This window comes from Octopus bimaculoides, chromosome 13 (assembly GCF_001194135.2).
Source record: "Octopus bimaculoides isolate UCB-OBI-ISO-001 chromosome 13, ASM119413v2, whole genome shotgun sequence".
NCBI classification, from domain to species: Eukaryota; Metazoa; Mollusca; class Cephalopoda; order Octopoda; family Octopodidae; genus Octopus; species Octopus bimaculoides.
Genome location: NC_068993.1, coordinates 53082523 through 53097769, shown reverse-complemented (window position 1 = coordinate 53097769; position 15247 = coordinate 53082523). Strand labels below are relative to the sequence as shown.

Sequence of the window (15247 nt, the reverse complement as noted above, 5' to 3'; positions counted from 1 at the left end):
GTGCTTTTACGTGTCACCCGCACGAAAACGGCCACGCTCGAAATGGTGTCTTTTATGTGCCACCCGCACAAGCCAGTCCAGGGGCACTGGCAACGATCTCGCTCGAAAATCCTACGGGAGCCAGTCAGGCGGTACTGGCAATGGCCACGCTCAAAATGGTGCATCTCATGTGCCACCCGCACAAGAACCAGTCCAGGGGCACTGGCAACGATCTTACTTGGCTTGCCGGGTCTTCTCACGCACAGCACATTTCCAAAGGTCAACAAAAGGGTTACTCACACAATATTAAGATTTTATTCTGTTCTCACGTATTAAGCTAGAACACTTCCTTTACGATACTTGCATTTCATGCTCATTATGATTAAATAATGCTTTGGTATTTGTCATATTAACTTTTAGGCATTTAAACAGAACACAATAATTCCAGGTTTGGAAATATTTAAAGCTTGTTTAAGGTGGTGAGCAAGCAGAAGTGTTATAATACTGGGCAAAATGCTTAGCGGCATATTGTCTGTATTTATGTTCTAATATCAAATTCCGCTGTGGACAACTTTGCCTTTCATCCTTTTGGAGTCAATAAAATAAGTACTAATTGATTGTTGGGATTGATGTAATCTACTTACTCCTTCCACCAAAGCTGCAGGTCTTGTGTTAAAATTTGAAACGAATATTTAAAGCTTGTTTCAGGTGGTGATCTGGCAGAATCATTATGTCAGAAAAAAAATGCTGTATGATATTTCTACTGGCTCTTTACATGCTGAGGTCAACTTTACTTTTTGTCATTTCAGGGTTGATAAAATACTGATCTAGTGCTGGGAATCAATGGTATCAATTAACTATCTCTTCTCAAAATTGCTGGCCTAACAGCTAACTCAGAAACTATTTCTAATGAGATACTAACCTTTTCTGTACATAAATATGGTGCCTTAATGTGTAAAAATACGTACAATATATTGATAATTTGAAAAAATTATTACATTTCTTTTGTAGGAATATTTATTCAATGAAAATTGAGAAGAAACAGGCAATTAGTAACTGGGTTTTCACTGATGTCACGAACTATTTCAAATATATGACCACGGTGTATAATTCAGTAACTAGTAGCTTGTCTTACGACACTAATATTATTTTGTGCAATGTTTTTATTTTACAAATAAAGAGTACCATAAACCAAAAAATATATCTGAAAACTTTTTGATGAAGATGATGATGGTATTTCGCCTGCTTTTACGTTCTGAGTTCAAATTCTGCTGAGATCGACTTTGCCTTTCATCCTTTTGGAGTTGATAAATTAATTACCAGTTGTCAATCTTATTGACTGGCCCCTCCCCCAAAATTTCGGGCCTTGTGCCTAGAGTAGAAAAGAATTGTTAGCATACCAGACAAAATGCTTAGTGGCATTTTTCCTGATTTTATGTGCTAAGGTTAACTTTACTTTCCACTCTTTTGGGATCAATAAAATAAGTATCATTTGAACTGTGGTTGATGTAATTGACTTATCCCTTTGCTGGCCTTGTGCCAAAATTTGAAATCAGTATTTATTGCCAATGCACTCCATACAATAATTGATTTACTTTTTTGTTACAACTATTGCTTATAGGATTTGGATCAAGATGAAAACAGTTTCTGGGGAAATGTCAAGAATCAATCATACAAAGAGTCAAAATGTTGGTATTTTGAACGTTAGAACCAAAGCTTTTAAAGAATATATGGTTTTTTATTGATAAAATACTGAAACAGGTAAATGTGAAGGACACAATTGTATTGTTTCTTTTTTGGGGGATTTTTAGAGGTAATTAACCAAAAGAAGGAATGTTAATTTTGGAATGATAATCTGAAAAGGTATGGCATTTTGTTTTTCTATTTTGGAATATTGATTTTTATTTCAGTATAAGGTTGTGGATCATATTTATATTTAATAAAATTTTGGATTTGAAAGAGATAAGAGTTTGTATTATTGATATTGGTGGTTTTAATAACAGAGATAGCCTTTATCAACCTGCTAAAGGCTGTATCTGTTTCTATAAAAACTTTCTGGCAAGCAAAAGATTAAAAGAATACCTTCATACAACAAAAACTAAAGTTAAATACTTAGTTATAATGATATTTTTGAGAGAATAAAAACTTTTCTGTGTTCCAAACAAAGTCTTATTTATTATTTCCATCATTTATATGTTCTTGTTGAACACAACATATGTAGATCAACTCACCAGATGCCTCCGTGAAGACCTCCCTCAACTAATGCAGGACTGCATATGTGGGTTAAAAATGTCCAAGCAAGCTCAACAAGATGATGACGATACGTTCTTGTGAAACTATCTCTAGGGACAATCCTGCCAAATCACCAGACTTTTGAAATTGGATAAAATACCACCAAGCTGAATGATACTGGGCCAACATCATACAAACTGAACTTTTCTTTCCATACAGTCTCTCAAATATTCAAAAGACTAATTCTGAACCTTTTAATAATTCAGAAATTTCATGTTTTTTAAAAAAAATCCAACATGATTTCTGACTACTCCAAAATTAATCTTGCATCCCTAAATCAATAAAATTAAAATGTAGTTATACTGATTTGCTTTTCCAAAGTATCCCTTTTGTCTTAGCCTCATATACTCAAGGCATTCTGGATGCTTCTTTTTCCACATCTCCACATCCAACTATACTTTGAAAGACTAAAACCTACCTGTACAAACAGGTTAACCACAGCAGAACCAAACTATTTACCAATAACACACACACACACAAAAAAAAAAAAATTGTTGTGCCTAGGCAGAGTCATCAAGCCAATATAATTAACACACACACACACTGGTTCAATTCCACTCATTTATCAAATATCCAATTTTTTGTCAGATCTCTCTTGTTGCATTTTTGTAACCTTCTTCACTGAGAAAGTTGCAAAAAAGCAATGAAAGAGCTTTCACAAAAAAATTGGGTATTTAATAAATGAGTGGAATTGAACCGGTGTGTGTTAATTATATTGGCATGGTAACTCTCCTGAGATGAGAAAAATTTTTTTCCCACACATGAATTCACATAAAGAATCTTGCGTTCCAGATAAAAAAATGAAGAAGAAGAAAATTGTCTTGCCTCTCATGACACGTATTAAAATACTCGAGTGCACCCCGTTGTTTTATTAGCTGTCTCAAACGCTTCCCCGTCGTTTTACTCCCTTTCTTGAATGCTCTCCCGTTTTTCTACATCCTGTCTTGAACGCACTCCATCATTTTACTCCCCCTCTCGAATGCTCCCCCGCGATTTTGTCCCTGTCATGAACACTCGCCATAGTTTTACTCACCGTCTCGATTACTCCTCCATCGTTTTACTCCCTGTCTCGAACGCTCCTGCGTCGTTTATCTCCCTGTCTCGAATGCTCCCCCGCACTTTTTTCCCTGGCTTGAACGCTCCCTGTCATTTTACTCCCTGTCTCAAAAGCTCCCCATTGTTTTACTTCCTGTCTTGAAAGCTTCCCATCATTTTACTTGCCGTCTCGAATGCTCCCCCATAATTTTACTCCGTCTTGAACGCTCCCCTGCTTTTTTACTTCCTGCTTGACTGCTCCTCATCGTTTTACTCGCCGTCTCGAACGCTCCCTAGCTTGCTGTCTTATATATAAATATAATCAACATCATTTAATGGCCTAATGGCCATCTTTCACATTGACATGGGTTGGAGGTGGCTTTATGCTAGTGTTGATGGTGTAAACTATAATACAGGGACAGGTAAGAGATACATGATTACTCCACATTATATAAGGATGGGTGAGAGTAGCTGTATGGAAGACAATTCATACCTTGAGGGTATGTCAGAGTATACTCTCAAAGTATAAGATGAGTAATATTTCACCCCACTTGAACATGAATGTTCTGTTAGAACAAACTATACTGCGGTAGACACCATGAGAGAAACTCACATATTGGCTTTTGGTGCAAAAAGCACTATTGTTTATATTGCCAGCAGGGAGATAAATCTGTCATCCCTAGTGTCGGGACCACCAGATCACATGATTTTGACCTTCCTTGGTTTTGTCAATGATGGACATTCGACCACTAGAGATAGCAGTGACTCATCTCCCTGTCAACGATGTATAGAAAAACAGTATCAGAACAGGCACTAGTGTCACAATTAGGCAATGAGCTTGTTAAAAAAGATGAGTATAAGAGAGAATATAGACAAAGGATTGGGAAGAGTAGGTGTTTGGATAAGTCGATAAGAGAGAGAGAGAGAGGAGAGTGACAGAGTTAGAGAGAGGAGAGTGACAGAGTTAGAGACAGGGATAGGAGTAATGAACAAGGATGGGGTGTAGTCAATGGAAAATATCAGTATGGGAGGAAGGCGAAAGAAATACAAGTGGCTTATGGAGATAAGTTGCAGTACAGGGAGGGTGGAGAATAGCAATATAATAAACAAGTTGATAGAGCAGAAAATAGGGAAATGTGTGAGGTGGGAAAACAGGGGAAAAAGAGATGTATATAGTGGCAGAGATGGAGGTCAGAGATATGTAAGGGTGGAGGCTGTTGATGGCAGATATGAGTGTGCTGAGAATGATAGTAGATATGAGAGTGTGTTAAAGATGAGGCATTGCGGTCCTAAGACATAGCTCAGAGAAAACACTGCAAAACCTTTCCTCTCACCATGTAAGTAACACTCTCCCTAAATAACTTTACCACACATTCACTATCTCTAACAATTGCCTCTGTGATGTAATGAAACAGAAGTAACACATACCTATACCTCCCACTCTGAAGGAAAGAACTAGAAAATGACAGAGAGAGAATGTATAAGGGCAAGGAAGAACTGGGATTCAAACTGCATAAGAAACATAGACGGCATCAAACAGTAATAACAACTGACCTAGACTATACTGATGACCTGGCATTACTAACAATGAGGACAGATCAAGCACAGGAGGTGCTGAGCAGATTAGAGCAGGAATAGAAGGTAGGATTGGACTGTAATGCAAAGAAAACAGAGCTGCAAGTTTCAACCACGAAATGCCTGTGTCAGTGAGAGACGGTATGTTGCTCAAGGTAGTTGAAAATGTGTGGATACCGAAAAAGATCGTAGCAAGGAAAGCTCTGGCCTAGAGTACATGCCATAAATTAAGAAAGGTATGGAGTTCAAAGTTAGCAAGGAAAGTGGGGGTGAAACATGGACGTTCACTAAAGCATTGAAGAAGCAGTTGGACTGTTGTTATATGAGGATGCTTAGAATGGCATTCAATGTCTCCTGGAAGGGTCATACAACAAATGCTGACTTATTCCAGGGACTACACCAATGATATTGCTAGCAAACTAGTGCTCTGGCAACCAACGGAAGGAAGAACCAGGAGAGGAAGATGACCTAGATCGACAACTTGCTGGAGGATACTGGTATGGAAGGGGTACAGGAGTTGAGGATCAATATGGAAGATAGAGGTGAATGGGGAAAACTTGTGGAAACAGTCTTGGGGCATCCTGCAAGAGAACCTAGATAGAGATAAAAATATCATTGCTTTTAATGCCCATTTTTCTAAGTCAGATGTTCTACAGCTGGATATCCTTCCTGTCATCACCCTTATCTGTTTTCCAAGTAATATTTTACCTTAGCTGGACAGGTTTTTCATGGAAGACAGGAAGCAAATAACACTTTACAACTATCACATGTGAGTTGGTACCGAAAAATTCCTGGCTTTAACAGTATTGCAAAAGGCCTGGTTGGAGGCTAAACATTCAAGTTCTTTTACAGGGCTTACAAATCTGAAGGACTACTGCAATAAGTGCGTGAATCTAAGAAGGGAATATGCTGAATAAAATATTAACCGATTCTCCTGTATTTTCTTTCAACCCAAAGCCAGGAACTTTTCAACACCATCTTGTACATGCACACACATATTCAGTTTCCATCTACCAAATCAACTCACAAGACTGGTTAGTTCAGCGTTATAGAAGATAAGACATTTGGTCAAAGTACCAAGCAACATACAAAATTCTTGAACCTTGGTTCATTCTAAATAAATGAACTATCTTTGTTGTACCTTGAAAGAAAATTAGCATTATATATAGACACCTAAGTAGAAGGATCTGGAAATATAGTTTATTGAATGTTATTTCAATATTTAAAAAAAAAAAATTCTGCTCAAATTGAATATTTACAGCATGAAATAAAATATTTCAATCATCTTTAACATTTACAAAGATTGTCAACATTTTCAGGAAAATCACATCAAAACCAGAAAATTAGAGGAAGACATTTCTCTTTTTATATAAAGTGTTTTTAACTCAAAAGGAAAAAGATTATAAAAAAAAAGTATAAAAATCCATGATTTCATGTTTATCTTTTATAATGAAATGTCTGAGAGCAATACTCCAGAACAAATTTCTTATATTTTGTTGAAAAACAAGGCCCCAAAATTCTAACACTAACATTTAATTTTTACAGAACATAAAAAGAATGTTAGCATAAATCTTTGGATAAAAGAATTTTGAAACATCTCTGCTAAAATTGTAATCACAAATATATATTAACCTTCGGTTTCAATATAATCATAGTTTATACAGAGTAAGCTTAGAATTAAAAGAAAATAAAGCCCAAAAATTTCTTCTAGAATTCAAAAACTAATTCCCAATACACTTTTTGCTATTGCTATAAACTACTGAGCAAGCAGATGAACTCTCATGAGGTTCCATAGTCAACAATTTTCCTATCTTGATCCCTACAACAAGTTCTGTTAAGTAGGATATATAACATATCTTCTACTGTAGTTATGTTTCATTTGTTTAATGCCTTGACATATTTGTCAAACGTTAGCCTGCAAGGACATTTTAATCACAAACCAACACCATCTATTCATCTAATTCTTTCTTTAACACTTGCAAAACAATTTAGTGTCATTGCATGGACACTAAATAGGATACAGCTTGTACCCAATATCAATTACATTTAATATAATCAAAAGCAATGTACCAAGCTAAGATAAGATCAAGAGATATTGTGTTGAATTGCTTCAAATGCACAAACAACTGTATGTCAGACCATCTCAACTATCCCCACTTCAAAGCAAAACCCAAAGTTTCTACATAGATCTTAATATATCTAATGCAAATTTAGATATGAAGCAATGAAAGTTTTAAATTGGATCAAATTTTGAATACTTTGATTATACTGATGAGCTTATGAATTAGTCGATTCCCTGGTAAATAATAAAACTGCCTTTCTTTTTTGACAGTCGATACTTGTTCAGGTTGGCATCTTTCATCTTCATAAAGAATGTGCAAGCTTTTTTTTTCTAATAATACAGAGATATCAATGATATGGATGACAATGTTTTGCAAGGAGAGTTAGTCTAAACAATTTAATTTGGTAGCAATTACTGTTGAATGTTAGAGAAAAGTGCTTCCTTATTTAAACTCAGCCACAATCAGATATTCAAATGAGACAAAGGATCAAGTTCTTGAAACTGCTGAGACAAAGAAGGAACTCAGTATAGTTATTGACTTGAAATTCAATAAACACACAAGTGCAGTCAAGATTAATCTCATTTTTGGATCAAATTAGCTCTTTTGGTGATAAAATTTCTAATTACCTTTGAAGATTATGTTGAGATAACACTTCAACAAGGGTAACATCATTTGGTAGCAACACTCTTTAAAGATTGTACTCTTGATGTATGTAAATGAAAATCAAATTTATATATCGCAACTCTGCCAGATCCGATTAGAGCCTGGTGTAGCCATCTGGTTTCACCAGTCCTCAATCAAATCGTCCAACCCATGCTAGCATGGAAAGCAGACGTTAAATGACGACGACAATGAACCTTAAGAAGCTAGATTCAAAGTGTTTATTTTGTGTACAATGATCCACAGGCAAAAGATTTGATATGCATCTAAAATTAGTAACAGGTAACTTAAGAAAAAAGACAATTTCTTGTAATTCTGTCAATCACCAAGCAGCTGTTTATACATTAAGAGATGACACAAACTAGCTAAACAGTAAACCTCAAAATGAGGCCAGTGCCTCAAGTTAAAGGAAACCAACTATTTCAAAAAAAGTCATAAATATTGGAAGAACTTTAGATCCGACACCTTTCTAATGTGCAGAAATAATGCACCGAGAAAGGTGGCATTTACTGGTTTTGCTTATCAGCTGGAAATGTGTGATATAAGGAGTTTGGTATATTCCTCCCCCATCAACTTCTTTGCTACATTGATACCACTGAATAACGGGTTTTTTTTTTGTTTAACTTCTAGAAAAAGTTGATTTTTCAGTATCCTATCTAAGTAATCCTAAAAAGAATTTATCTGAATTTCTGCTCTTGAAAAATTGATATTTTTTTGTCTCATAAATACCCATTTCATAAGAATAACCAATAAATTTACAAAAGTAAACTTGAAACTTATGAAGTGTGTATGTGTGTGTGTGGGGGGGGGGGGGGTTTAAAAAATCCGAAGTAAACTCATATTTCATCATATAGATAAGCTGTCAAAGAATAGATACAAGAGATTTGAAAAGACAAAAGGCTTTAAGAATGGAGAGTTACAGGCTTATTCTGATAGATACATGTGCTTCCGTTGACTTAAAATGACAAAACAATTTAATCACCGTGTACCAGTATGTTTGAGTTATGGCAAAAGAGGTTAAGAGAATATATAGGCTTTATTTTGAGATGTTTATGCAAAAATGGATTTAGGTGAATCAACATCATATATACATATTGTAGAAAATATGAAAAAAAAAAATTGATTTAAGGTTCTTAGACTTCCAAATAATTTCAATTTAAGATGATCAGATGTGAAATGTGAGTGAAATTCGTGAGCACCTCTACATATGAAACGCATGAGATAAAAAAAAAAAAAAAGCCCTTCAAGTTACCGAATTTTGAATAAGTTCCATACAGGTAGAATTCTTTACATCACGCAATCAAAATAGAAACATGCGCAACTTCATGCACCACATTTCACAGACGCGCTACACCTTAATATGAAAGAATTTCTTTAAAAAAAAAAAAAAATTCAAAGAACACAATTAAAAGTTGTTTTATGTATTTGCTTAGAATTTCTCAATATAAATACTATAATGGTAAAAAATGGAGATCTTAAATGTGTAGTGAACGAAAGGATTGGAGTCTATAATCTTTTTCCCCTAAATATAATAAATATATCCAGTTTCAGGATATATAATATTCTTAAATGATACCAGATATTTTAGAACACAATTGCAAATGCTTTTCTGAACTCAGTGAGAACTTTGTGCTGTGTACAGTGTGAGCTGATTAAGGGATTCAAACTTCACAAAGTTTTCAAACAGTACTCAAGTTAATTTTACTCACAAACACAAAAAATAAAAATCCCAAGAAACTGATGAAAAATAGATGAGTGTTCACTCTAAAAGAGCATAAAATGCGATGATAATTTAGCTTGTCCAATCACTAACCGAGATCGATATTTGTATGTAAACAGTAACAGTGATAAATGACTGGAGATGAATATCTAAGAAAGTTTTCAGATTGTCATTTAGGCTCAAGTATCGTAATCATCATCTTCTTGTTGCTGTCCTTTCAAATGTATAGGTGTAAATACTCTGGGAATAGAACTTGGAGGAAATAAAACAGGAGCTCGTGTTAAAGAACTCATTTGGGGAAACCCATTACTGCTAGTTTGGGGCACAGGTGGGGTCTCATCTGCAATAGAAGGAGGAATGATCCGACATTTAGTAGCGTTACTTATCTCTTCAGTTTGATCTGTGTCATCGCTGTCTGCTTCATCAGTTTCGTCATTATCATCTTCCGGAATATCATTTGATATCGTTCTTTCTTTCGTCCGAAGAAGTTCGGCACATGTAAGGGAATCTTTCCGCTTTCGAGGTCCACGATTTGCAGTGATTTTTCCACATTTTTTCCCGGTTTCTGCCAAATTAGCGTTGCTTTCTATTTCTTCTTCCGTCTGGTGATCAGTAATATTGACAACCAAATCACGAAGGAAATCAAACTTCTTTTCTGATTCAATTGTTTGCTTAATATGTGCCGTTGTCAAGGTTTTCGCATGTCGTGATTGGGTAGTTTCACTAGCTTTTAAAATAAGCGATTCAATGAAGAGTTCTAAAGCTCGGGATATGATAACAGGTACGGCAGCAGCAACCTTGCCCACATCTTCATCAGTTTGCATTATCTTTTTAATTCTTGCTGGCGGAAATCTGGCATTGTATTTCTTTTTTTTATTGGGCATAGTTGACCGTATAGTTCAGACGTAAACAACCGCAGAGGAACCGCCGTACCTTTACAGATGTTTTTATTTTTTTTGCACAGCGGAAGTTTCAAAGACCGAAGCCAAGCGCTTCTTTTCAGTTGGATTCGGTTTCACGCACTTTTTCTTAGCCGACATATCGTACTGAATCTAAACAAAACGGAAAGACTGATTAAGAAGACTTATTTATTATTCTAAAAATAATATATTTTCATATTTAATGGCTATAAATGTATTAAAAAGAAAGTTTTAAGACAATAAGATTACGAATATTCGGCTGCACCATAGTATATATATATATATATATATATATATATATACTTAAACCAAAGAAAAATGTCGAAGAAGAGACAAAATATTTTTTCGTTTAAAGTCAAATTATTTTAACAAGTAATCTTTTAAGCCAAGGTCAGTATTTTTTTACAGTAACACAGCAAAAATTATGAGGCTATGAAACCATTTATATTGACTGGGATGTTATTCTGTTGGTTTTTCTCCCTCAACATTAAGTCTGGCTGGAATAAAGAAATTCTGCGAATGACGGGAATATTAAATAAAGAACACCTTTTTTTACCGTATGAAAGAGTCGTTCAGGTAGCTTCCCCGCATTGGGAAAGTACTTGGCTTTTTAAATATCAAATTATATCCGGTATTTTGAAGCGTTCCATTTACTGGTGAGCTGCTGAATATCACCCATAACAAATTGTAATGAATTAGAATTGCTTTAATGTAAATATGAATGGTAGCTATACTATTCGTGTGTAATATTTAGAAAAGAAAAACACCTCATCCCACCTTTTATTTTTCTTCATATTTAGCACTGAAACGCTTGTTTTTGGTAAAAAGGTATTTGATATTTTTTTTTCGCTTGTTTACCTTATCATGAGTCTTGCTTAAAGAAGGTTCTGTGATAATTTTCTAGGGTCCCGCAAAGCAAGGGTTCTTTTAATAAAATTTAACAAACATTTATCTTTTATATATATATTTAGAAAAAACAAATGCTAATCACCATTTCAAAGTAATGTCTTTAAATGCATAAAAAGAAGTAACTTTGTTTCATATAATGTTTATTAAAATTCAGATGGTCGTGAGGTTGTCCCGTATAGCTAAAGGTATGGTTTTCGTGATTTTCTTTGGAAAGTCATTCTAGGATTTACTTCGTTTTTGTATTTGTGCCTGTGTTAATATTGGCATAATGACTCTCCCTAGACACAAAATAAGCTGGAACAATTGATTTACTTTCTGGAGAATGTTCTGTTACACGAATCTTTGGAACTTGTTTATGGAGGCATGTCAGTGAAGTAAATGTGACCACCGAATGATCTTTTTCGGCGACTTGAACCCTCGAGATTGTTGTTTTTACAATGGTCACTAATGACATGGCTAGCGGCGTTTCGGAGCTTAATAAAATTGTTTCGTTTTTATTTTCGGATAGCATTTCTTGGGGGAAATTGATAGCGAAAAATGTTGATGTCGCACAGAGCCAAATAACCGGAAAATATTTTTAGAACGAAATTCATGAGTTTCCTTTTTTAAAAAGCTGGACGAAGCATGGAGTTTCGCATTAGGACGCCCACATAAGTTGGAATTTCTCCGTTTTGCCGGGGAATTTTCCAATTATTTTTTCTCATTGTTTTCGAAATGATGAGAGGCATCTTTATATGAAAAAATACTTTTTGGAAATCTTTCACCCCCCCCCATCAGCCCAGACCAATTGTGGACAATTTTTTCGGCACTACGCATTTAAAAACCGCGGGAGAAGCCTTTTTGGTTAAAAAAAAAAAAAATTGCAAATATTTTCAGAGGAAAAAGTGATTTAAGGGAGATTTGGCTGTTATTTCTAGCACAACGTACGATCACCTTTCTCGTGTATTGATATTTTAAAATATTTTTCTTCCCATAAACACATTTAGTTGTTTGATGCGGCCCGTTGTCCATTTTTGGGATATAAACACACACAAAAAAAGTAATTTAAATTAACTCCCCAAACAAGCGAGGCTGTATGTATGTGTGTAAGAAAAAAATATTTGCTAACAGAAAAGTATGCTACTAAAATGAATTATCTTCTACATTTTTTAAAAATCACTGTGGGTAAACCCAGCAGTTACCTTTTCAGGCTCTCCAATATTTCAATACTATAAACAAACAAGAGGAGGGAAAGACTTCAATATTAATGTATGTGCCTTTGCGTATTTAATATAATGGAATCTCACCTGTAAACACTGTCAGTTATCGGAGTTCGAATCCAGCCTGAGTTAACTTTCTTTTCACTCCTATATTGTCAAAGAAATGTCCCAACTGCTGAGGTGAAGGTAATTTTGAATCAAACCAATTGTAATTGTAATTTTTAATTAAGCACAACGAAAGCGTTCTCAACGATACACCTTTTAGAAATTTTCTACGAGTTTTCGGTCTTCCAAATCAACATTCTCAGATTTCTACGCACAATATTGTTTGGATGATTTAAGGGATAGAAGAGGAAAAAAAAAAGTGACCTTTTGTAGAATTGTTCAGTATCGAAAATCGGAGACCCATTTTGACAGTCAGCCACAACCGTTAAGAAATGGAATTTAAAATGCTTTAATTCTATGATAAGTTGTAAAACAATTTGATTGCAGACAATAACAATTAATCGTTAAATTTTGGAGTTGTCTCCCATAAATAACTTTTCCTCTCCAATTAATTTTTTTTTTTTGCGCGCACTAAGTATATTAGTTTCCATGTAACTCTGGGGAGTACACTTGTTCCTCTACTATTTTCGTAATCAATTATCTTCCGTTGTTTAAAGAAAAATACCTTTTCTGGAAATTGCATCCCTAATCCAGCTGCATCATTGAAATCCCATTTAAGAAAGCTAATACTAGATTGCTAGTTAAATTAGGTGTGGAGAATGTTAATCAGCAAGAATTTTTTGAGCCATGCTTTTTTTTTTCTCCTGGTATGTTTTGCTACAAGTTCTAGTTTATATTCAAATGTAGGATGAACTTGCATTTTATACAGGTTGATTGACAAAGATTCACTCACAAACATGCTAAAAAATAGCATATAAACATGCTATTTTTCTCTGTCTGACACGGCTACAATAATGGTTTCTTTTCATCGTATACCACCTCTTCTTGCAGCCAACTCTCCTTCATTCCTACAATATTTGACTTTACTCAATCCGTCTTCCATAGATCTGCAGCTTTGCAGCACTCTCTTGTCCCATGTTTTCTTATAGCTATCAACTTGCAGGATTCCAAATAGAACACCTAGCTGGGAGTCTACAAAGGTCTTGAGCATTACTTCTCATCCTTGGATTGAACAATATATGAAATAAAAAGGGATAGCATCTATTTGAAGCTAATGTTTGAAGTATGTTTTGGTGTCCTAAGAACAACTGCAATTATTGTCATATCTTAATTTGTGGCAAAAGTTAAGTCTGATATTGGATTAAGATACATGGTTGGAAACTTGAGTGATTGATAACTCAATGCCCCTTCCCCCAGTCACATTCAAAATCCCATCCTACTGTCTCCAGAAAGCAATGTCATAATAGATATGTTATACCAAGGAAAAACAAGGTTGGTCAAAGTGGGGCATCTGTTAAAAGGTGAGTTTATCAGTTCATCTTTATGGTGGTGCCATAAATCATGAGTATTGCTATTTATGATTTCAAGATATTGTGACAAGACTACAAAACCTACATGATGAAAATATAAAGCAGTAACTAAATTGAATGCTACAGCATATTCCAAGGAGCATGATAGCTACAATAATGCAAGAAAAAAATAGTCTGAAAGTGATGATAAAAGGCTAGTGTTTAAAGGAAGACATTAAAAAGTAACAAGAACAAATGTGCAATTAAGGGTGCACATTTACTGTATTTGAAATTCAGTTTCTTTCCTAATTGTAAAATGTGTGCACTCGTAAGTACACAGATTGGAGGGGAACACTACCCATGGGATAAATTATCATTAAAACTGTTTGTCTTTGAAGACATAAACAAAGTATTTCATGTTGTCAGGTAATGGTGAATCAAAATTTATTACTTAAAATTACTAATTTTTAATCATTAAAAGCAAATTATTTCTCAGCACCATGGAATCCTGAAAGAAATTCCGCAATGAAGGTGTGATTGCATAAATTAAATACAGATGCTTTATTGGTGTCTAGTGCAATAACATTTTCACTAAATTTCTAAATAGTAAATACCTAATGGTGAGTGATATAGAAGAGCAGATCTTTAGTAGCTCTAACTTTACAGAAGCCATACTAGTAATCATAAATGAGAAGATTCAAGGTGTTAGCAGTTATGGTTGCTGTTTTTGTTAAGAGTTTCTATCACCCTTGAGGTGTTCAGAATGAAAGCAATAGGTTGACAGTGGGGTTGTCCTTTTTGCAACATACTAAATAGAGAAAGAATTGAAAAGCTTAATGTGGTTGGGGGCTTGTTTGCTGGCATATTGTTTGAAAGTAATGGGAGGGAAACTCAGATCTGATTCCCTTAGTGGTTTGAAGCAACCACTGGTACTGTTGTGTGCATTACCTGTATACATAGTGGAGAGGAATTGTTTTAGAAAAGTTTTATTCTGAATTTGGATCTAACATGGGCAGCAAATGTGAAAACATTATTTAGTGAACCATCAAGGTTGGGAAGTGGAATGGAGACACTTCAAAATTGGTAGAGGTTCTTTTGGCAAAGGAGTCAGGTGTCTTTGTAGTCTGATGCATGTAGGCAAACTTTGTTCCACACAACCATATAAGAGTTTATAGTGTGGGCAAAAGCTATCCAGCTTATACAGATGGGTGATTCCACCACACACCGCCAGGTTATAAGTATGTCCTTTGAGTGAACTACTAAAACCAGGGTATTTGGAGTTATGACTCTTGCTTGTGTCAGATGTTAAGAAACTTACCAAATGTATTGCTTCAGTCATCTGCATAACTGTTTTTGATTAATTGAGTGAAGCACATGTATGCCAGGTTAGCATAGTTAACATAGAACTGCCAGAATTCCAACCAGTCAGCTGATTTGAAGT

At 34.9% G+C, this 15247-nt stretch overlaps 1 protein-coding gene across 4 annotated transcripts; it reads right to left on the bottom strand.

Annotated features, from left to right (window-relative positions):
- Nucleotides 1–6059: 6059 nt before the first annotated feature.
- LOC106872669 (dr1-associated corepressor) lies at nucleotides 6060–13157 on the bottom strand. Of its 4 annotated transcripts, none has more exons than XM_014919741.2 (2): nucleotides 12440–13157; nucleotides 6060–10376 (listed from the first exon to the last, which is right to left on the bottom strand). In XM_014919741.2, the coding sequence occupies exon 2, from the start codon at nucleotides 10206–10208 to the stop codon at nucleotides 9504–9506; it is 705 nt and encodes a 234-aa protein (XP_014775227.1). In that variant the 5' UTR covers nucleotides 10209–10376; nucleotides 12440–13157; the 3' UTR covers nucleotides 6060–9503. The 4 variants fall into 4 exon arrangements, with proteins under 4 accessions (XP_014775227.1, XP_014775228.1, XP_014775230.1 ...); XM_014919742.2 differs by lacking the exon at nucleotides 12440–13157 and adding an exon at nucleotides 11236–11890; XM_014919744.2 differs by lacking the exon at nucleotides 12440–13157 and adding an exon at nucleotides 10801–11197.
- Between the last annotated feature and the right edge of the window lie 2090 nt (nucleotides 13158–15247).